This window comes from Caenorhabditis elegans, chromosome IV (genome assembly GCF_000002985.6).
Source record: "Caenorhabditis elegans chromosome IV".
Lineage (NCBI taxonomy): Eukaryota > Metazoa > Nematoda > Chromadorea > Rhabditida > Rhabditidae > Caenorhabditis > Caenorhabditis elegans.
The window spans coordinates 10546057-10567877 of NC_003282.8; the positions used below are offsets into that span (position 1 = coordinate 10546057).

Here is a 21821-nt window from a genome sequence, read left to right on the forward strand (position 1 = left end):
GAAAAAAGAGATTTCGAAAAGTGGGCGTGGGCAATTCTTCCTTTTTGGTGAATACAGTCCATTTTCAATCATCTACAATACAATACTCACAGACTCTATATTATAATCTTTGAAATTAATTAACAGTCACAACAATTCGACCAACTTCTTCATGATGTTTTGAATTTAACGACGTGGAGTTTAGTCTTTCATGGTTTATGATGGCCAAGGGACCGATGGAAATAAATTGAAATTAAATTATGAAAAGGGAACAATTTGACCGAATGATCTTTCTCACAGGCAACTGATGCAATGATAAGAGACTGACAAAAACCAGTTAAAAATATCTTGTTTGGTGAAGATATTGGAAAAAAGGCAAAAGCCGTTAAAAGTCATTAAAGGATTAACTTATCAAGTACATTGAAGTTTTCTCTCTATTTAGTTTTGTGAGATGTCATGCCTTCACAGTGTGAAGTTTGAAGATGTTTGAATTGGTTGGCAAATTCGGATTTGGATGCGTTGTAGATTATGACTGGATTAGACAAAGAATGGTGCGGTTGTTTTTATCGTAACAAAAAACAAATCCATAATTAAATCAAGGAGATTGCTATGGCAGTAATTGTGATTTATTAATATTTGGAAACAAATTGAGCTTTCTTTTTTCTAAGTGCAAGTGCAACATGCTGCTTACAAAAGAAGCACGATTGCTAAACAATACAGAAAATTTTTTCAACTACCGTATGCATTAAAGGCGCATCACACATTTGGCTGGGGTCTCGCGACGACCAGTCCTTTCTTCAAAACACTCAAATTTTCATCGCTCTTTTTAAGTTTTTTTAAAATTGTTTTTGTTTTGTAAATTTAAATTTTATTAGCTTTGTGAAATTTTCTATTCAACATCTAAACAAAGTTAAAAAAAAAACTTGAAATTCAAAATTCTTACTTCTCTTGTGGATGCCTTTATTATTGCGATACATTCACTGTGTTCGTTTTAAATTTCCTTTTAAAAATGCAGTTTTAAAAGTGTTTCATTGTCATTTTATATTTTCCAGATGACTTGTGATGATTGGAACAGTTATATTCAAGTGAACATTTATGGAAAAACCATAGAAGGACTTCAGCAGCAAGGAGTTGTGTTGGAATCTCTTTTGGTTAGTTCGATGATGAAATTTCATCTCTGGTGATACTTGAATCTGAATATGGTGTTTATCAATTTCAGAACAACGTCGGCTGCTCTAAAGTTTGGATCATGGAGGGCTCCGTCTGCACAAATCCTAGACCCGAAAGCTCTACACATTCTGAAGAAAGTACAATCGAACCAGTTGTACCACTAAGTACAACTCTGGCCACTAACAAGCTTCCTCGATTTTCAACTCCTGCTATCGGCCATTCAAATAATAATTCCAGTAAAAATTTCACATTGAATTTGGCTGAGAAGCTCTCAGAGATACTATCGGATGACGATAAAACTGATGAATTCCTGGAGAACTCTCATCAATCCGAAACTTCGAAGGACGACGTGATTAAAGATTTGCTCGAAGAAATGGTACAAACGGTTGCCAATTCTAATAAACCTCCGATTCTTTTGAGCACAACTCTCGCAAATGTTGGTGTTCCCCGCTTTTCAACTCCCATCAAACCACAACATGCATTGAATCGAGATTTCACGATGAACATGACAGAAATGATTTCCGAAATCGATTCGAATTATGAAGGTTATGAATTATTCGACGATTCCTCCAATGACTGTACCACCTTGACCCCCAACTGCCAGGAGGTCGAATCGTCATTTTATCGAGCACTTTCTGAAGCAGCTAGTTCCATTGTTCCATATCAGGAAGGAAAGAGAAGAAGCTCGAGACGTTTGAGTACTCTGAGTAGTCTCAAGGAAACTGTCAAAGTAGAGCCTGCAGTTTCAAAATTAACGAAGAGAAGACGGCTCACGTAAGAATTTTTCTGTGACGAGAATTCTGCCCGTTCAGAGATCGCTGCAGATCGAATTATCATAACTTCAATTTCTTTTTTAAAAAACGGATTTATTAGCATGAATATATTCAAAATTTCAATAATCCGAATCACCGTCGAAGTTATGTACTTAAGAGTTTCATTATTTTTCAGACCGGTTGAATGTTCAAGTGAAACTATGATTCCACACTCCCAACCAATACCACTGGATACTTGCTCAGATCAACCCATTTTTCCCAATTCGACACACAATGCTATTCAATCTGATGGATTCTCATATGAACAACCTATTTGTGAATTTGGAGATAGTCAATTGTTTTTGTCAGCAAAAAGTCTTTGCACTGAGCCGAACAGTTCTATTGCTGAGGATGTGAAGCCGGTTTTGACAGTTTCGGATTCCGACATAACAGCTTCCAACAGGAATAATATCGATGATCATAATCGAGTCATAGAACTGTCAACTGAGGTATGATTTGAGTAATTTCCTTTATTTTTAATTTGTAAATCATCACAACTGACAAGGGAAGTCTTTGAGGGGGTCCCTAGATTTGGGATTCTCATGTTGAAATTCCAATAGAAGAGTATTCCAGATGATCCCTCCAAAAAATTTAGCTGCCCAGGTTGGGTTTCAGCAAAGTTATGACGTTTTGAAAATTCGGTCTGAAATCGGTTGATTTGTATACTAAATCAACGGTCGGCATCGGCCCGGGACACCATAGTTGTCACCAGGCGCGTGGTGTGAGCAAATCATCGGTTGGTTGGTTGAGTGGTAACGAGATGGGTTCTGGTGGTGAAGGTTGTGGGTTCGATCCCTTGCGTTATAAAGCTTTTTTTAAAAGTTTTTACTGTATTTTAAAAACAGTAAAAAGTGTGATTGAAATTACTTTTACTGACTTTCTCCACCTTTTTGAGTTTCTTATAAACGTTTGCATCACATTTTCTCACATTTTTTGAATTAAAAAAATTTCAAAAAAATCAAAATTTTCATCATCAAAGTCATGAAAAAAAATAGAAATCTCAGATTTTCAGATAACTATAAAAAACCCACCGAAAGATTATTTTCATTATTAAACTCATGGTTAAAACGTATTTCGCGATAAACTGGGCCGTGACCGACGGAAAGGGCCACTGGTGTAAACCGCCGTTTTTGTTCGAATTTTTTTTTAGTAATTTCACCGTTTTTTTGTTGTTTTTACTTATTGAATTAAAGGTAAATGCCGTTCCGTGCTGATCTTATTGTTGGAGGACTGGTGGAAGAGTTTGGACATGAATATAATCCAAGTTTCATGAGCCGCGAGGAACAAAAAATTCTCGAACGTGTTCGAAGAATATTGCGTGATGGAAAAACTCATGAGCTGATCGTGTATAGTGAGGATGAAGAGGAAATTGTCGGTGGAATAGTAGAGGATGAAAATTGGACAGCAGACGATGATGGTCCCACTACTTATGCTCTTCCGGACAAAGTAAATTTCTCGGGAAATCTAGTAGATGTGGAGACTGTGAGTTTTCAACTATGTCTAAAAAGTTTGTAAAAGAAAGACGTTTTTACGGTTTTCGAAAGCCACCGTATTTTTATAAATGCTACCAACTTATGTGTATGTTTTGAATTGTAATACTGTTATCAATACAGGTTGAAAAGGCTATTGAATTTATGATGGATACAAAACATAACAAGTTCCTCACAATGTCCAGTGTACAGCATCGTTACCGTTTTATCAAGTCAGAAAAGGATATGAAGAAGCTCCGAAAGTTCGCTAGAAATCGTCAGTTTTCTTTTTCCATATTCTCGGTGCACAACTATTTATTTGTTTTAGAAAAAGTCAATTGTTCTCGAGCTTCCAGCTTCGCAAAACTGTCAGAACTTTTGAGAGCAAAAGTTTTTGAGACAATGGAAGCAAGTGAGTGTTTGATTGCAAATTAAATTTGCATGCTTTATTTTTTAGAAGTTCAAATCGACAAGCTCACACTTCGACGAATGGCAGTTGATCTAAATGAAGAGTTTGTGCACATTGACGATTTCAAGGCTTCAGACGATTGGCTCGCAAAATGGAAGAAGTCAAATGGTTTGGTATCTCGTCATATCACTACTTTTGTGACCAAAGCTAGTTTCGCAAATAAAGAAAAGACAGAAGAAGCGGCAAAGAAGTATGTTGATGATATGAAACTAGAACTGCAAACGCTCGATCCAAATACAGCTTTCAACTGTGATCAGTGCGGATTCACGAAGGAGCAATATTGCAAAAGGTTCGCCTTGAAAAGAGCAACTTTTATGAAATAAACTTTTCAGAACTCTCGCACCGAGGGGGGTGAAACGTGTTGAGAGACTTGTCCAATCAAAAGATGCCTTATCTCACTCGTATACCATTCTCCCAATGTTGAGTGTGACGGGAAAGCTCGCTCCAAAACTCTACATCGTTTTGCAGGTAGAAAATGCGTATCATTCATTGCAGTCTTCTCAACTTTAACTTTTTCAAAAAGTAATATATTACAGGAAAAAGGAGGCAAGTTTCCCAAGAAAGGTCACTGTTCTCCGTCCAACCTCATCGTTCGTGCCAACTCCAGTCACATTATGACCAAAGATTTAATGAGAGATTGGGTTGAAAGTGCAGTGTGCGATCCTGCGATGCCGAAGAAAACCGTTCTTCTCCTTGACTCATGGCCAGCATGGAAAAATGAAAGGGACGTACAAGACGCTGCGCTATATGGACACACGGTCCACGTTCGTACGATTCCACCTGGAGCGACTTCTTTCATTCAACCTTGTGACATCTACCTCTTCTGCCCAATGAAAAACTTCGTCAAAAAAGTTCAATCCCATATCATCTACGCTGGAATCGAGTTCAAGCCCCATGAGCGTGACAATATTCTCCGTTTGATTTCGGCCGTGTACTTCTTTTTCTGTGCACCCAGATTCGAGACATGCTGGCAGTACGGTTGGTTCAAAGGAGGCTACATTGACTCACATCCATCTGAATTCGAGACACCTTCCAAATACTGTCTCGAAGCTACTGGCAAATGCATACTACAATGCCAAAACGCGGCATATGTCCGTTGTCCATATTGCAAAAAATGTATCTGCTTTCACCATTGGGTGGGAAGTGGATTCCCAGCTCACAGATGCTCCTAATTCACGAGTTTATTACTTTTTTTAAAAATTAACGTTATGTTCTGTTCGTTCTGCTAATTTCTTCCGGCGTGTTTTCAAAATTTTCTGAGATTTCTATTTTTTTTTCATGACTTTGATGATGAAAATTTTGATTTTTTTTGAAATTTTTTTAATTCAAAAAATGTGAGAAAATGTGATGCAAACGTTTATAAGAAACTCAAAAAGGTGGAGAAAGTCAGTAAAAGTAATTTCAATCACACTTTTTACTGTTTTTAAAATACAGTAAAACTTTTAAAAAAAGCTTTATAACGCAAGGGATCGAACCCACAACCTTCACCACCAGAACCCATCTCGTTACCACACAGGTAAACCGCGTCATGCGAGCAACTGGTGAATAACGAACGAACAGCCGCTAACACGCGAAATGTGATTGTAAACAACAAATAATTTTGTGAAAAATGTTTTCCACTGATTTTTAAACTTTCATAAGGATCCCCTTATGATTCCTCCGATGTTCCAATTTTGAGCAAAAGGGTCCCCCCTTATGGTTGAAAAAAGTTTTTCGCCTAAATTTTTTTTTTGAAAACTTTTCAAAATTTGCTCAGATGTTACAGAAAATGCAATGTTTGTAGTTTTTTTTTAGTTTCAATGTTCTAAACACAATTTCAGACCAAAACCTGAGGTGTAGTATGTAGAACACCTATGTTCAAAAACGCTTTCACTTTGGATGCTTATATCTCCGTGGAAAAATTTTTTGTGACAAAGCGATCAACTACAAAGTTGTTTATTTTAATCTAATGTACAACTTTGTAGTTGAACGTTTTTCTTCAAAAAAATTGGTGGTCGAGATAGGAACAGAAAAAGAAGTAGAAAATAAAAGCATGAAGCTTCCGCAATTAACACAACTTTATCTCGACCACCAATTTTTTTGATGAGAAACGTTCAACTACAAAGTCGTACATTAGATTAAGATAATCAACTCTGTAGTTGATTGCTTTGTCATAAAAATTTTTTCCACGGAGATATAAGCATCCAAAGTGAAAGCGTTTTTGAACATAGGTGTTCTAATACACTTCAGGTTTTCGTTTGAACTCGTGTTCAGCACATCGAAACTAAAAAAACAATCATTTTTACATTTTTCTATAACATCTGATCAAATTATGAAAAGTTTTCAAAAAAAAAAATTTCGAAAAAATTTTAGAAAATTTTCATAAGGGGGGAGCCTTTGGATTTTTTTTCATAAAAATCGAAAAATTTTTTTTTTCAAAAGTTGTCAAATATTTATCAGATATTGTAGAAATATGTTTACTTGTTCGTTTCAATAAGTTTTCTTACCAAATGTGGTGCTTTCGAAAACTAACAAACTGTAAAAACCTCTATCCCTCTAACAGATCTACCTGATATGCCAGTTTTTCGAAGTCATGTCCCACATCGGGCAAGCAAGATATCTAAAAATTGTCAACTACAAACTTTTTTAGTTTGTTATTGAACATGTTTCATACTTAATAGTTTTTTGCTTTCTGTGCAGAGTACGGAGATATCATCAGTCATAATTAGTGATATTTGACTCATAACTAGGTGCTCCTATTTGCTCAGCCATCCAAGATGGAAAAAAGTTACAATAAATAATTTGTCAATCACTTTATTCACAACAACTTTTTAGTTGACAAGTTTTTCATATTTAAGCTGCCTGCGGAGGTAGAACATTTTGGAAGTACTGACTTTCTATGAACAAGCCAAATTGACTGTTGTATTTTTTTGCCCAGGAGTGCGATTGAGCTATGAAAACTGTGGAAAATACTAAAATATACATTTCCTACACAAGTATTGCAGTATTGAAATTTTTTGGAAAAAAAATTTTTCCCAAAATTTTTTCATAAGGGGGGACCCTTATCAAAATTTTAAAATCAGTGGAAAATATTTTTAATTAAATTTTTATTGAACTTAACTTTTTTTCAATTATATGTTGGTTTCAATCACAAATCACATTTACGACTCAAAGTGATTTTTTCTTTTCTACGACTTCAATATAAGAGCGAGAAACCATTTCAAAAGAAGCTCCAAACGCAAATGGCAACGACACTCCGAAATAACGGTTGCGCGCCCTCTTTACCGTAAATCCTCCTCATTTTCGAAATTATTTTTTCACCATTTTTTTCTTTTTCTTCGATTTTTCATAGTTTTCTTCAGCAATTCTTTGATTTTTTTGGCAAAAATAATTATTTTCCGTAAATATACTCGTGTTTCAGCATATCCGACGTTGAGGTACCGATTCATCCGCGGATCCGACGCGGAATCCATAGAAATGGAGAGACTCGTCTCTGGAGTTTGGATGGGAGTGTGCTGCTGATTCTGAAAATTCGAGTTGATAAAATTTTGGGTTAAAAAATTAATGATTACATTGACAAATTGAGCACAAATTTCCGACTTCCGGTCTTTAATTGTAGCATGGATCTCGACTTAATGGACGAATTCTCGGATCAGAGTCTAGCATCAGGGCAATCAAACTGCGAAGATCTGTAGAAGTTCCAGCGAAGACAGTCAGATGGGACAGAATAATGTGATCGACGATGCTCCACCACCAACACGCTCACGTGGACTGTGATATTTGTCAACTCGACGATTATTCATCACGTAAGAAAAATAGTTGATACTTAATTAAAAACCATTTTTTGTTTTCAGCGACTTCAACAATCACCGACTCCTGCCGCCTCGTCGCCTCGGAACGTGTCATCTGCATCGACAAACCCGTCCCCATCCGAATAATTTTCTATTTTTTTTCAAATTTTATTTTATTTTTTTATAAAATAAAAATTTTTATGAACTATCAATTGTTATTAAGGAACCGCAAATTTCAATATATGGCGAATAACGGGGTGCCAGCTAGCTGGGCATTCGGAGCGTCCTCATCATTTACCGGTCCGTTTTTCGCGAGTTCTTCATCGAATAGCGGCCCGCGCCTTCACCAAAGCCATGTACCGTTTTCGCGAAATAGCGGCCCGTCACCCGACGAATATTCGCATGACGCGGTTTACCTGTGCACTCAACCAACCAACCGATGATTTGCTCACACCACGCGCCTGGTGACAACTATGGTGTCCCGGGCTGATGCCGACCGTTGATTTAGTATACAAATCAACCGATTTCAGACCGAATTTTCAAAACGTCATAACTTTGCTGAAACCCAACCTGGGCAGCTAAATTTTTTGGAGGGATCATCTGGAATACTCTTCTATTGGAATTTCAACATGAGAATCCCAAATCTAGGGACCCCCTCAAAGACTTCCCTTGTGAGGGAGGTTTTCGTTTTTAATTAAAGATTTTGCAGCATAAGACAATGGGAGAGTTTCAATATAATTTCGATGATGAGGATACTGTGCTGATCGGAAATTATGAAGAAGTTGGAACAGAAATTGATGAGGCAGATGAACAACATAATGAGGAGAACAGTGAAGATGATGAAGAGGATGAGAGCCCGATTCCTTCAAAAAAGCGAGTTTCGTTTGCTGTTCCACTTGTTCAAAGTCGCTCCAAACAAAAGGATGAAATGAATAAAGTTCATATCATTAAATGCCATTTTGATGTGAGTTTCTGAGAACAAATAAATATGAAAAATCAACATTTTCTTCCCGTTTAGAAGTGTAACAAATCGTACAATTGGCGCAAAAAATACGGTAAACTACGTCTTGTGGATCACGCCTTCACTCATGTCCCTCACTTGAAAATGAAGTGCAATTTTTGTGATTACATGTGCAAAGGAATTAGAAATATTAGGCTTCATCACAAGAAAAGTCATCCTGATGAACAATTAACGGGATTTGGTATCAAAAGGTACTTTGAGATTCCAAAAATTAATGTATTTGTCTTATTTTTCAGTGTGGTCCGTACTTCGAAAAAAGGAAAAGACTTGGCGAAGGTTTGGGATGAATGTTTTAAAAGTAAGTGAAGTATATATGAAAAAGTTATAATTTAAAATGTTAACTTTCTAGAAAATCGTGTCCTTCAACATGGATCTGGTACCGATTCAAACCTATTGCATTTCTCAAGACAAGACAAAGGATCTAAAAGATCACAGAAATCTATGGATTCTGGTGCAAAACAAAAATTGGATGAAGCTAGGGACGAGGATGTGAAGCCATTTTAGTGAGCATTAAGTTTAAAACATTCCGCGTCATTTTTTTATTCAGTTTCTTCAGAATTCGATGAGCTTCGTCGTCGGGCCGTCTGCTTTTTGTAAATTGTGTCTCATGTGTTATTATCGTTGATGTTATATTATGTTGTTTTTAATGCATTCTATGCGACTTTTCTTTTAATAATTCTGAAGGTCTTCATTTTATCACCGCTTTAATTTATAATTACGACATGTTGTTTCACTCAAGTTTGAAAATATTTCTTGCTAAGACCTACTTTAAATGTTAATCGCCGTTTCATTTGGAACTTTCTTGCTGCTGCCCATTTTCGATATAACTTTTTGAAAGTGGAGCACTCCAGATAGACTTAAAATTCTATTAATTTAAATATGTTCTTACAAGAATTTTCTAGATGACCTGCGATGATTGGAACAGTTTTATTCAAGTGAACATTTATGGAAAAACCATAGAAGGACTTCAGCAGCAAGGAGTTGTGTTGGAAACTCTTTTGGTTAGTTTGATTAATAATTTTGATTTCTCGTTATACTTTTTTTCCAAAGTACATATTTTCAGAACAATGTCGGCTGCTCCAAGCTTTGGATTGTGGAGGGATCCGTGTGCACCAGCTCAACTCCTGAAAGCTCTACATATTCTGAAAAACGTACAATCGAACCAGTTGTTTCACTAAGTACAACTCTGGCCACTAACAAGCTTCCTCGATTTTCAACTCCTGCTGTCGGCCATTCAAAATATAATTCTGCAAAAAATTTCACATTGAATTTGGCTGAGAAGCTATCGGAGATTCTATCGGATGACGATAAAACTGATAAATGCCTGGAGAACTCTTATCAATCCGAAACTTCCAGGGAAGACGTGATTCAGGATTTGCTCGAAGAAATGGTACAAACTGTTGCCGATGTTGATCAAGCTCCGATTCTTTTGAGCACAACTCTCGCAAATATTGGTGTTCCCCGCTTTTCAACTCCCATCAAACCACAAAATGGTTTGGATCGAAAGTTTACAATGAACATGACAGAAAGAATTTCCGAAATTGATTCGAATTATCTTGGTTATGAAGTACTCGACGATTCCAACAAAATTTTGACCGCCAACTGCGAGGAAGTCGAAATGTCGTTGTGTGAGAACATTCCTGGTGTCAACAATGCCAGAACTTTCTCAAATACGCCCTACGACGATTTTCTTAATATTTATTCGACTCCAAAAAATCCAAAATCGAATTCCAGTGTTCCATATCAGGAAGGAAAGAGGAGAAGCTCGAGACGTTTGAGTACTCTGAGTAGTCTCAAGGAAACTGTCAAAATAGAGCCTGCAGTCTCAAAATCAACGAAGAGAAGTCGGCTCGCGTAAGTTTTTTTTTTCGTTGCGAGCTTTCTGAATTTTCGAAGTTCGTTTGGAGAAAATGTAATTTCTTTCAAAATGATAAATATGGGTTTTTTTACTAACTGTATGTCTAAAAAGCTCAGGTTCAAATTTTAGATGCATCTAAACTTTAAGCAGAACTCATGTCGATTAAAAAAAAAGTTCCATTATTTAAAAAAAACTTTTTTTGGTATCGAAAGGACTAAAGTTATAAATATACTCAAAACTCCTAACGATTCCAATCACCGATAGTTATTTACTTAAGAATTTCGTTATTTTCAGGCCGATTCAAATTTTAAGTCAAACTGTGCGTCCTAATATTGAACATACATTTCCTGTTTCTACATCAGCTATTCAATCAGATGGTTTTTCGTACGAACATCCAATTAATGAATATGGAGATAATGAATCATTTTCATCAGCAAAAAGTCATTGTGATGAGCCCAGTTTTTGTAATGCTGTCGACTTGAAGCCAGTTCTGAAAGTTTTGAATTCTGGAAGAACAGTTTTGACTGGAAGCATTATCAGTGATCAACCTCCAGTCATAGAACTGTCAAGAGATGTAATGTTTAAAAATCGAATTTGAAATAATCACAACTTGTTGAGTTATCCGTTTTCATTAATGAAATTGCAGCATAACATCGAAGGAGTGTTTCAAAATAATTTCGTTGACGTCGAGGATACTATGTTGATTGAAAACTATGAAGAGGTGGGAGCCGAAATCGTTGAAGTAGATGATCAAGATCAGTATGAGGTTATCAGTGAAGATGATGAAAAGGAAAAGAGCCCGATTCCTTCGAAAAATCGAGTTTCATTTGCATTTCCACTTGTTCAAAGTCCCAACAAACAAAAAGAAGAAATGAATAAAGTTCATAACATTAAATGCCATTTTGATGTGAGTTGTTTTGCCGCGTTGTCAGAGAAAAAACTGAATTTCAATAAAAAGTCGCATAGATATAATGTGTTTCAATCAATAATCTTTTCAGAACTGTAATCGAAAAATTCACTGGAAGATTCGTTATGGAAAACTTAGACTGGTCGATCATGCACTATCACATCAAGAGGAAAAATCCATTGACTGCCAGAAATGTGAATATTCATGCCAGACAACTCGACAAATGCGTTATCACTACAAAAAGATTCATGCAAATCTGAAAATGGAAGGCTTCGGAATTCTCAAGTGAGATTTTTTAAAACTAACCGTTTGAAAACTGATAAACCCCTCTTGTAGCATTCCTCTTCAAAATACCAAATTCTCAGATGTATGGAATAAATGTTTTGGAGGTACATTATTCTAATTATTTAGAGATTACATGCTATTCAAATTCCAGATCAACTGAAAACGATCGGACCCGTTAGAAAAGCTGAACGAACTCCTCGTCGAAAACTCAAAAGTATTCGCTTATAGAAAACCAAAATCTCTTCTAGAGTACAAGCGGAAGATGTGAAGATGTTTTTGTAAGCTCCATAACTGCTCATATCACTAATTTCAAATCCAGTTTTAACAGAATTTAATGAGCATCACGACGACACCCTCATGTACAATTATTATCATGTTCTAATTATTTTGTAGTTTTACAGAAATAAAATACAGTGTTTTTTCAGTTAATTGTGTTTTTTTTTTTTGGATTAATCGTTCTTTTGACGAATCAAACATGATATTTTCACAATTATTTAGAGTCAAAAATGTAGTTTTTATAAATGTAAATGTTAAAAATTATTTCAAAAAAAGAAATGCTGTATGCAACAAAATTTAAAAACTAATTGTAAGTAAATACAGTATTATATTTCTTCCTACCGTATACTTTCAAGGCACATTATACTTTTGTCAAAGGTCTCACAACGATCAGGTCTTTCTTCATTTCTAGATTTGTCGGAAGTATTTTGTTTCGTTTCCGCGTTTTAGTTCCTGTTCTTTTTGTATTTTAACCAGTAGATGAATAAAGACTGTTTTAAGCCTGATATTTATCATCATGATAACAAACTTTCAATTTCTTCACTATTCATTGCGATGAATTTATGTAAATAACGGTTGTCGATACGCCTGAGAACATGTTTTTGGACATTTTTTTAATTCTTGATGTTTTCATGGTATATTTTTCAGATGACCTGCGATGACTGGAACAGTTTTATTCAAGTGAACATTTATGGGAAAACTATAGAAGGTCTTCAGCAACAGGGAGTTGTGTTGGAATCTCTTTTGGTTGGTTTGATAAGGAAATTTTATCTTTTGCTATTTGAATTTGAATAGTAGTTATTATTTCAGAACAATATCGGTTGCTCCAAGCTTTGGATTGTGGAGGGCTCAATGTACACGAGCTTAACTAATGAAAGCTCTACATATTCTGAAAGTACAATCGAACCAGTTGTTCCACTAAGTACAACTTTGGCCACTAACAAGCTTCCTCGATTTTCAACTCCTGCTGTCGGCCATTCAAAATATAATTCTGCAAAAAATTTCACATTGAATTTGGCTGAGAAGCTATCGGAGATTCTATCGGATGACGATAAAACTGATAAATGCCTGGAGAACTCTTATCAATCCGAAACTTCCAGGGAAGACGTGATTCAGGATTTGCTCGAAGAAATGGTACAAACTGTTGCCGATGTTGATCAAGCTCCGATTCTTTTGAGCACAACTCTCGCAAACATTGGTGTTCCCCGCTTTTCAACTCCCATCAAACCACAAAATGGTTTGGATCGAAAGTTTACAATGAACATGACAGAAAGAATTTCCGAAATTGATTCGAATTATCAAGGTTATGAATTATTCGAAGATTCCTCCAATGACTGTACCACTTTGATCCCCAACTGTCAGGAGGTCGAATCGTCATTTTATCGAGCACTTCCTGAAGCAGCTAGTTCCATTGTTCCATATCAGGAAGGAAAGAGAAGAAGCTCGAGACGTTTGAGTACTCTGAGTAGTCTCAAAGAAACTGTCAAAATAGAGCCTACAGTTTCAAAGTTAACGAAAAGAAGACGGCTCACGTAAGAATTTTTCTGACGAGAATTCTGACCGTTCGTATAGCGAATTAAGCAACGTTGATATACTTACTCTATTTTCAATTGAAGACAGACCAAACTTCCAATAATGCCAAAAACCAGTAAAATTAAATATATACTTGAGAATTTCATTGTTTTTTAGATCGATTGAAAGCTCAAATGAAACCATGGTGCCACACTCCGAACCAATTCCACTGGATAAAGATGGATTCTCATATGAACAACCAATTAATGAATATGGAGATAATGAATCGTTTTTGTCAGCAAAAAGTCTTTGCACTGAGCCCAGGAGTTCTATTTCTGAGGACGTGAAGCCGGTTTTGAAAGCTACGGATTCAGAAAGAACAGTTTCGATTGGGAATCATATCGTTGATCATCATCCAGTCATAGAACTGTCAACTGAGGTAGGATTGAAGAGATTTCCTTTATTTCTAATTTGTAAATTGTCGCAACATGATGAGATTTTCGTTTTTAATTGAATATTTTGCAGCATAATACCATGGGAGAGTTTCAATATGATTTCGATGATGAGGATACTGTGCTGATCGGAAATTATGAAGAAGTTGGAACAGAAATTGATGAGGCAGAACAGCAGAATGAGGAAAACAGTGAAGATGATGAAGAGGATGAGAGCCCGATTCCTTCGACGAAAAAAGTTTCGTTTGCTGTTCCAGTTGTCCAACGTCTTAACAAGCGAAACGAGCAAATGAATAAAAATCATATTATTAAATGTAATTTCGAAGTAAGTTCCGATCTGAGCCATTTCTTAGGGAGGATGTTCAGGAAATATGACAACATTTAAAAAAAAGAAGCTATTTTCAGGGTTGTAAGCAAATTCTCTCGTGGAAACTTCGATACGGCAAACAACGACTTCTGGATCATGCAATGACTCATGAAAATGAAAAGTGTCTCGTTTGTCGCACATGTGAATACTCTTGCAGTACACATCCCCAAATGAAGTATCACTATCAAAAAATGCATCCAGAAGTGAGGTGTGATGGGTTTAATATTCAGAAGTAAGCCGTCAATTGTTCAATAAATTATATAAAACACGATTATTTCAGAGTGTTCAATATCGAATTTGATGAAGTGGCGATTTTCGATCTTTTCCAAAAGTGCTTCGGAGGTATTAGACAGATATGAAATATTGATATTCAATGTGTAATTACAGCACATTCTTCCATCATCGGAAATATTGGGAAACCGCGGAGATATAAAAAATGTAAAAACTCGCTGAAAAATACTCCAGAAGTCGACAATGAGAATGTAGATAAAGACTCTCCAGGACCATCACACGATCTTTTCTAGTAGGTTTTTCCATATACTTTATTTTATTCTGAAGTTTAGTTTTCGCAGAATTCGCTGATCGTCTTTCGCTACGACTCTGCACAATGTGTTATTTGTCAACTCATGTAACATTTGCAATGTTTTTTAGTAATAGTTTCATTGTTTTGTTTTGTTTTTTGTTTGTTATTGTCGAGATAAACTTATAAAATATGTTTTTCATTAAAAAATAACTTGTTTTGTAAATTTTTTGTCCGCGAGTTTTTCATCTATAATACCTTTTTTGACTATTAAATTCAGTTCTGTATATATGTGATATCACTAAATTTTAATATACCTTCTTAAAGGCACACGGAGTTATTCAGATGGGCATCGAGGCGCAAAAAGTTTATGGTACTTTTCTTTAACTTTTTCGGCTGCTTCATTCCTTTTTTAAAAACATTACTTCGTTTTTTGCTAATTTTCTTATTAACTTTGCATTTTTCTGTTAAATTTTTTTAATATCCTTCTTCGTGTAAAACATGCATTTTTGATCATAAATGTTAATTGTACTATGGAAAAAACTGATCTAAAACAATTTTAAACAGGAAAATGAGTAGAAAACGACAAACTTCGCTAAAAACTAAGTGATTTTTTCTTGAAAATACAAGAAAAGCGTAGCAGCAAAAAATTGAAAAAAAACCTAGGTTTAAACCTATTTACCATACACTTTTTGTGCGGCGAGACCCATCGGAAAAAATACGAGAAGGCTCGTCAATATCTTGTTAAAATATGAAAATTTTCTAATTTCAAAGATGCATGCCAGATTATTATGAAATAACAGATGACATGCATGTAAATGGGTCTTCTGGCACGATATGGTGCAGCAACAGCAGAATGAGGGAAAACTAGGCCCTCGTGTAAAACGAGATTATTTGTTTTTAATTTGAATATTTAATGCTGTGATTCCCTTTATTTTTGTTGCTCGACCCTATTTAAATGTTTAATAATTATTTTTTCAGATACGATAAATGAATGGAAATTCTTTAAATTCGTTTGTTAATATCAGAATCTATGGAAAAACTCTGGAAAACTTGAAACATTATGGATTGATTGAATATTTGGTAAGCCTATCTTTTTTTCATTGCTGAGTATTCGTTTTTGAAACTATTACGATTTACAGAATGAATTCGCCGGTGGCAGCTCATTTGTTTCCCTCACCGAGAGCACGTCGATATCTTCAATCAACACTGCTACAGTCGATACTCCTCGTTTCTCCACTCCAATCGTTCCAAACGTAGGATTATATCAAAAATTCACACTGAATCTTTCGGAAAAAATATCCGAAATTGGACCGAACGACGAGAACGAAGATTTGAAGGAAAGCTATGATCAAGAACCAGAAGAAGAACTAAATAGTTCACATGAAAGTAATAATAGTGTGGAAAAAGTTATGGATATGATAATCGAAGATGTTGTTTCCAATCATACGACGAATATTGCAGATGGAGACGAGTACGTTTTTTTTTAATACAAAATTTTTTTTTCAATAATTTAAACTCTTTTAGCAGTGAATCTTAAATTACGCTGAATATTTTCTCGTAGTCCAAATTAAAAATTCATTCACTTGTTTTTTCAAAGCTTCGAACCTGTTTTAGACATTACCCATATGCAAAATTTTGTAATTTTTACCCTAGAGATCGATTTTAGTTTAATTCAAAAAAGTGTGCGCCTTTAAAAAGTACTGTGGTTCCCAGATTTTTTTTGTTGAATCATGTATATTAAAATACATCAAGTTTTGAAGAAACGGAGGAAAAACTAGGAAAAATTAATGCGGATTCTGCAAAAACAAAGTTAGTAACTACAGTACTCCTTAAAGGTGCATTCTTTTGAACCTGAAAAAAAACGGTTGCCGAGAGACCGGGTACCGTTAGTCACAAGAATTTAAATTTCGTTTTTTTTTCAGTATTAATTCGCCGATTGTATCATCTGGACAGTCGGAGTTTCTCCAAGACGGTGTAGACAACGATGGAAATATTGATGATTATGAAGAGTATCAGTCATTACCACCGAATGATGATGTTATTATGAATGAAACAGAATTGATGGATGTTGATCGAACCACAGTGATGACTCCATTACGAAGTCCTACATTTTTCGATTATCACAACGAATCCGGTGATGAAGATCAGTTGAATGAGAATGAAATGAAATCTCCAGACAGCAAAAACGACGAGATTAATAAAGATGAAATCCACAATATTCAATGTCATTTCCCGGTGAGTTAAATTTTCTGTTTGTTTTTTTCCATTACCTGGATTGTTGCAGAACTGCAATCGAGCAATTGCGTGGAAGAGGAAATATGGAAAACTTCGTCTTATCGATCACGCATTGGTCCATTGCGATAAAAACTTTCTGAAATGCAAAAAATGCAAGCACACTTGTCATACAATCCGTCAAATGCGTTATCACTATCGCATTTTTCACTCAACATCAAAAATGGAAGGCTTCGGAGTGTCTGGGTAAACTTTCTGAAATTAAAATATTTCAACAAATTGCAAATTTTTCAGCTTGCCAACCAAAAATAAAGGATTCCAAAAAATTATGAATGCTTGTTTCGCAGGTAAGTATCAAGTTAAAAATTATAGTTTTACATCCATATGGTTTTTGATTTTTTAGATTTGCTCTAATTTTTAAATTTTTAAAATCTTCTTGATAAAAATCGACTCAAAAAATTCATTTACTGTAGGCCAAATTGTTCAATTTAATTTCAAACATGGATTGGAAACTGAAAATTCTGTTTCATAATTCAGTTGAAAGTCAATTGTTCAGATCAATTGGTCGAGATGAACAAACGAAAAAATCCTCCAAAATCTCAAAATGGCAGCCGCCGTAGCCGGGTCAAGTCAAAGTCCAAGAGAAGTGGCATCTAGAACTTTGCAAGTTCACAGCCGTTTTATTTTGTAAATATCGGCATATTGCATACTTCATACATTATACATGCCTACAGCACGAATCTCGAAATTTTAATATAATTCGGTTTATGTCATATTTCTACAAAGTTTGTGTCATTAATAAAATCTTATTGATAATCAGCTCGAGATTAGTAAAACTTTGGCTCAGAAAATGGAAATTTAAGATCTGGCGCTTCAAATTGTTTAAAATGATATAAATCTCTACAATCAGGTAATACAAGGGTTAATGAATAAAATTCTTTCAATGCTGTTTGATGTTCTCACAGATTCCTCATCGTACTTTTACGACAAATTCGGCGCCTAAAGCGTCACGATACCCATAAAAAGACACACCGGACCTATAAAAACTTCTTCCTCCACCACTTCTTTTTTTCGATACGAGACGCGCTCATAAAAACGGATATTCATCATTATATACACAGAGATGAAGCAATTTTTTACCTTCTCTTTTTTTCCATTATTTACCGGTCTTATTTTTTAATGGAAAAGTTCCCCCTCTTCGGTCAACTATTTCGATAATCGCTTCATTTATTATAATTGGAGTGAGCGTAGTGAGGCTGTTGCGGTTCAATTATTATGAGCGACCGGCGTGAAAATGGATAGGAATTTATGATGAGTTTCATGTCGGCTCTTTGCAAAATTTGCGTTGCATTCTATGAAATTGCGAATTGGAATTGGAAACAATTTTAAATGACCTTTTGATGTTATTCAAATACTATCCCTTCTAAGAATTTTTCGGCTGACTCCCCGACAACTATGTGCCAAATTTGTCAAAACATATTAACTTGTTCAGAAGTTGTCAAAATTAGGCAAAGGTTAGGTAGGTACTTGGATTAAGCAAACCCAAGTTTAAGCTGATTGTAAGTTTATAATTTCAGAATTAAAGATTTTATTAACTGTGAAAGTTTGAAAGTTTCAGATCCATCCAAAATAATAATTATTTTTGGAGTTGATTTCAAGCATACTTCTACAAAAATTTTTCATGTTATGTGATCATGTAAAGATGATTTCCAAAACTTTCAATCCATTACCCGATATTTACACTATCTTACTGTACCGTACTTCTAAATCATTAATGAGATTAGAATACGTTATTCAGATAGATGTTTGGAAACTGTTTAGCTAAAAATCTTAATTTATAAGCGATTACTATTTACAAATTTACAAAATATGTCTAAATACACCATAGAATAGTTCAATATGTATGGCCAAAAATCATAAGAAAACGATCCAGGAACTTTCAAAATTTTCTAGTAAAGTTGTGGTAAAATGCATTTTTCACAAGGTTTCGTAATGTTTCAACTAAATGTTCCATCTGTAAACAACTTAGTAATTACTGTAGAACAGCTTTTTGTGGAAAGCTCTCAAATAGTTTTGCCGACTAAAATGAACAATTAAAAAACCTGAACAGTTTATTAATTCTGTTTTGTACTTTTACAAAACACCTTCATAGTTAAAGTTTTCCCTTCGATTATTAACTTGAGCCCAAGAAACAATTACGCTTAGCTCTAGAAGCTTCGTACGTAGAAGCTTTGAACCCTAGTTAAAATAAAAGTATGTGTCCAAATCCAAAAAAGATCAACTGCTCTTAACGAAATCTGGCGAAATTCAATTTTAGTAAATCGAATTTCAGAATATTTCATCACGATGAAAAGGACACATTATTATGAAAAGTGCAAAGTGTTGCAAGGATCTTTGAAAATAATTTATTATGGAATAGGAAATGTTAAAATCACTCTAGCTTACAAGATAAGTATAGGTAATACAAAAAATATTTTCTGTGTTAAGATTTTACTATAGTTACAATAAACAAAGCGGGATATTTCCTTGATTATTATGTATCTCCGTGAGTGATAATATTAGTGTATAACTTTTAGTTATCATATATAACTTGGGAAAAATATTTAGCAATAGAATCGGAGCAGAAACTTCACCCTAAACATTAACTATGAGTCTGATAAAAATTTGAAGCATCAGTCAAATCGAATTTTACATCCATCTTCCTTCAATTTTGTTGTTCTTTTTCTTCGTTTCTATTAATCATCCCTTTCTTGTCCTTCTTCAGTTGGTATTCTTCATTTTTAGTGAGAAGTCACTGCTAACATTTCCAGCTGGTTACATCTTTCACACTCTCTTCTTCCAGTTTTTATTCTCTTATTTATTCCATATATTTCTGCTTCGAAGCGCTTACTTACTTACCACCTCTTCATTTCACCAGTAGAGAGAAAAAAAGGGTCGACCCGACCTTCGCTCCGTTTTTTTTTCGACATTTTCTCCTCAATTTTCCTTTTTCTCAAAATTGGTCTTCGAGGATAATAAACTTTGTCCGGCGCTGTGTGTATTCTGCGTCTCGCTTATAATTTGCATGATGATTGCTATACCATATTTCACCTGAAGGCACACTTTGGGAACGAACGACTACCTGCCGAATGGCGCCCATATGTCTCCCTTAATAAGTGAGAAGAGAGTATCTAGGAATAGGAGAGTACTAGAGATATTAAATTAGGGGATCAGAAGGTGCTGCTGCTCCAGATGCCCTTGCGCCACACAAGAATAACATCACTTACATTATCGTCAAAGGAGAAATTGTTTAAAATTACCAAAATATATTTTTCATCATCAGAAGCCAATGTGTATTTTTCTAGGACTTCAGTACTCCGAAAAAACTTATGATTTTGAAACAATTTCCCCCTTCAGGGGCACTAGTAACTAGTTGACATAAAGGTACCCATCTGCTTTTAAGGCGACCTACGCCTGCCTTGTGCATACATGTGTGCCTACGGTAGGAGCCCATAAAATATTTTTTTGTAATTTTTTAAATTATAATTTCAACAAATTTATCAGAACAGTCAGCATATAAGAAAAGTAGCTAATAGCTTAACGTTCGATCAAATACCTTGTTAAATTTTTACCTCCCGTTTCAACCTGTCCCTCTATAATTTCATCAATTAGCTCAAATCATCTAGGCATGAATTCTTCAGCGGTCTCTTTTTATTTCTTCAACCACCATCATTATTTCCCAGTTATTTTTATTGTGAAACTTATTGTAACCTTTTGTTCATCTATTGTTCAGTTGAAGTTGTGGTTAGGCTGAAAAATTGGTTGTGGTAAATGAATAGGTTCTTTGAACTATAGGTACTTAACTTTGAACCCACATGATAGAAAAGTGGTTTTCGTCTGTTAAATCAAATTTGTGTTAACTACCGAGTTAACCAAAGTTTTCTCCAGACACATGATCAATCTAAAAAAAGTTATAATTCACCACGTTTCCTTGAAACCAGTTGTAACTATTTTTGCCTAATTACAAAATCTCAAAAATTAAAAAAAAAACTTATTCGCAGTCAAAAAATAGTCACTACTTACATGTCATACTTGTTTAGATGTCCCAGCAATTCTGGATTTTATAAAAAGAAGCTACAAGTTTTTTAGATATTTGACATTTTGCCAATACTTTGACTCAAGTTTTAAAAGATTCAACATTTTTCAATGATAACTTTTCTGACCAACTTTTAAAAACTTTTTTTTGCGAAAAACATATTTATTACGGTTCACATGATAAGTGAAAATTGATGAACTTTTCTAAAAAAAAGTTTATCTAAGCGTTCAACAACTGCCCCAAAAATTTCATATTCAATTTCAATTTGAAGCCGATCATAAAAAAAAAAAGTATATTCTCAAATGAGCGATGACGTCCAAAATCGGAAAGGCATAAATAGAACATTGGCTCTGGATGAGCTATTGCTATACGACCTACAAAAACCCACTTTATTGGTTCCGTATTCTATCCCTCCTCAATTTTCATCAACACACAAAACGGTCAAAAATCCCGAGTGGACCGGTCTCCAGTGCCAATTACCGTTCGAAACCTCAAGCTTCGCGGGTTGTCTTCTCCCTCTTTTCTCATCAATCATAATTTGTTCGTTGTCCAACATTCAAGACACACAGTCACTCAACTTTCTATTCTCGGTAGCTTCACCGTCCATCTCACCGATTCACACAAAAACTCAACTAACTACTTTC

General features: G+C 35.0%; 4 protein-coding genes, 1 non-coding gene and 2 pseudogenes across 12 annotated transcripts; all 7 read left to right on the forward strand.

Moving 5' to 3' along the window:
- Nucleotides 1-1029: 1029 nt before the first annotated feature.
- zim-1 (C2H2-type domain-containing protein) lies at nt 1030-9457 on the forward strand (the record flags this gene model as incomplete). 4 transcript variants are annotated; one of them, NM_001136397.5, is made up of 8 exons in its annotated part: nt 1030-1130; nt 1199-1923; nt 2098-2410; nt 8379-8633; nt 8688-8881; nt 8927-8988; nt 9040-9193; nt 9238-9457. In NM_001136397.5, the coding sequence occupies 8 exons, from the start codon at nt 1032-1034 to the stop codon at nt 9254-9256; spliced, it is 1821 nt and encodes a 606-aa protein (NP_001129869.1). The 4 variants fall into 4 exon arrangements, with proteins under 4 accessions (NP_001129869.1, NP_501948.2, NP_001263776.1 ...); NM_069547.5 differs by having other exon boundaries at nt 1032-1130; nt 9247-9384; NM_001276847.3 differs by lacking the exons at nt 1030-1130; nt 1199-1923; nt 2098-2410 and having other exon boundaries at nt 8388-8633; nt 9238-9256.
- T07G12.14 lies at nt 3159-3445 on the forward strand (annotated as a pseudogene). The gene has a single exon. A coding segment is annotated over exon 1 (287 nt).
- Nucleotides 7293-7879, forward strand: T07G12.8 (annotated as a pseudogene). The gene is made up of 2 exons: nt 7293-7684; nt 7733-7879. Coding segments are annotated over exons 1-2 (539 nt in total).
- Nucleotides 9458-9592: 135 nt separating the features above from the next.
- zim-2 (C2H2-type domain-containing protein) lies at nt 9593-12169 on the forward strand (the record flags this gene model as incomplete). The annotated part of the gene is made up of 8 exons (NM_001444110.1): nt 9593-9691; nt 9754-10544; nt 10843-11122; nt 11195-11455; nt 11547-11740; nt 11792-11844; nt 11892-12018; nt 12069-12169. 7 exons carry the CDS (start codon nt 9593-9595, stop codon nt 11966-11968), a joined length of 1755 nt encoding a protein of 584 aa, NP_001431021.1. The 3' UTR covers nt 11969-12018; nt 12069-12169.
- Nucleotides 12170-12658: 489 nt separating this feature from the next.
- On the forward strand, nt 12659-15373 carry zim-3 (C2H2-type domain-containing protein). 2 transcript variants are annotated; one of them, NM_001307056.4, is made up of 8 exons: nt 12659-12763; nt 12827-13548; nt 13706-13967; nt 14054-14305; nt 14386-14579; nt 14628-14689; nt 14735-14870; nt 14920-15373. In NM_001307056.4, coding segments are annotated over exons 1-8 (1728 nt in total). In that variant the 5' UTR covers nt 12659-12664; the 3' UTR covers nt 14921-15373. The 2 variants fall into 2 exon arrangements, with proteins under 2 accessions (NP_001293985.1, NP_501953.2); NM_069552.3 differs by having other exon boundaries at nt 14911-15154.
- Nucleotides 15374-15848: 475 nt separating this feature from the next.
- Nucleotides 15849-17918, forward strand: him-8 (C2H2-type domain-containing protein; the record flags this gene model as incomplete). Of its 2 annotated transcripts, NM_001383193.2 has the most annotated exons (6): nt 15849-15950; nt 16010-16341; nt 16793-17105; nt 17155-17348; nt 17397-17449; nt 17659-17918. In NM_001383193.2, the coding sequence occupies 6 exons, from the start codon at nt 15858-15860 to the stop codon at nt 17757-17759; spliced, it is 1086 nt and encodes a 361-aa protein (NP_001370042.1). The 2 variants fall into 2 exon arrangements, with proteins under 2 accessions (NP_001370042.1, NP_001255493.1); NM_001268564.3 differs by lacking the exons at nt 15849-15950; nt 16010-16341; nt 16793-17105; nt 17155-17348 and having other exon boundaries at nt 17431-17449; nt 17659-17759.
- Nucleotides 17919-20220: 2302 nt separating this feature from the next.
- Nucleotides 20221-20272, forward strand: C43F9.14. Its single transcript, NR_056551.1, has one exon. It is a non-coding gene; the product is annotated as an Unclassified non-coding RNA C43F9.14 (non-coding RNA).
- The last annotated feature ends 1549 nt before the right edge of the window (nt 20273-21821 follow it).

What these genes read in the sequence shown, in the direction of transcription:
- zim-3 (NM_069552.3), top strand. Translation starts at nt 12,665, where the DNA reads ATGACCTGCGATGACTGGAACAGTTTTATTCAAGTGAACATTTATGGG. An exon ending in TTATTAAATGTAATTTCGAA is followed by an intron (nt 14,306 to 14,385) that starts GTAAGTTCCGAT and finishes AGCTATTTTCAG; the next exon opens with GGTTGTAAGCAAATTCTCTC. An exon ending in TTTCCAAAAGTGCTTCGGAG is followed by an intron (nt 14,690 to 14,734) that starts GTATTAGACAGA and finishes GTGTAATTACAG; the next exon opens with CACATTCTTCCATCATCGGA.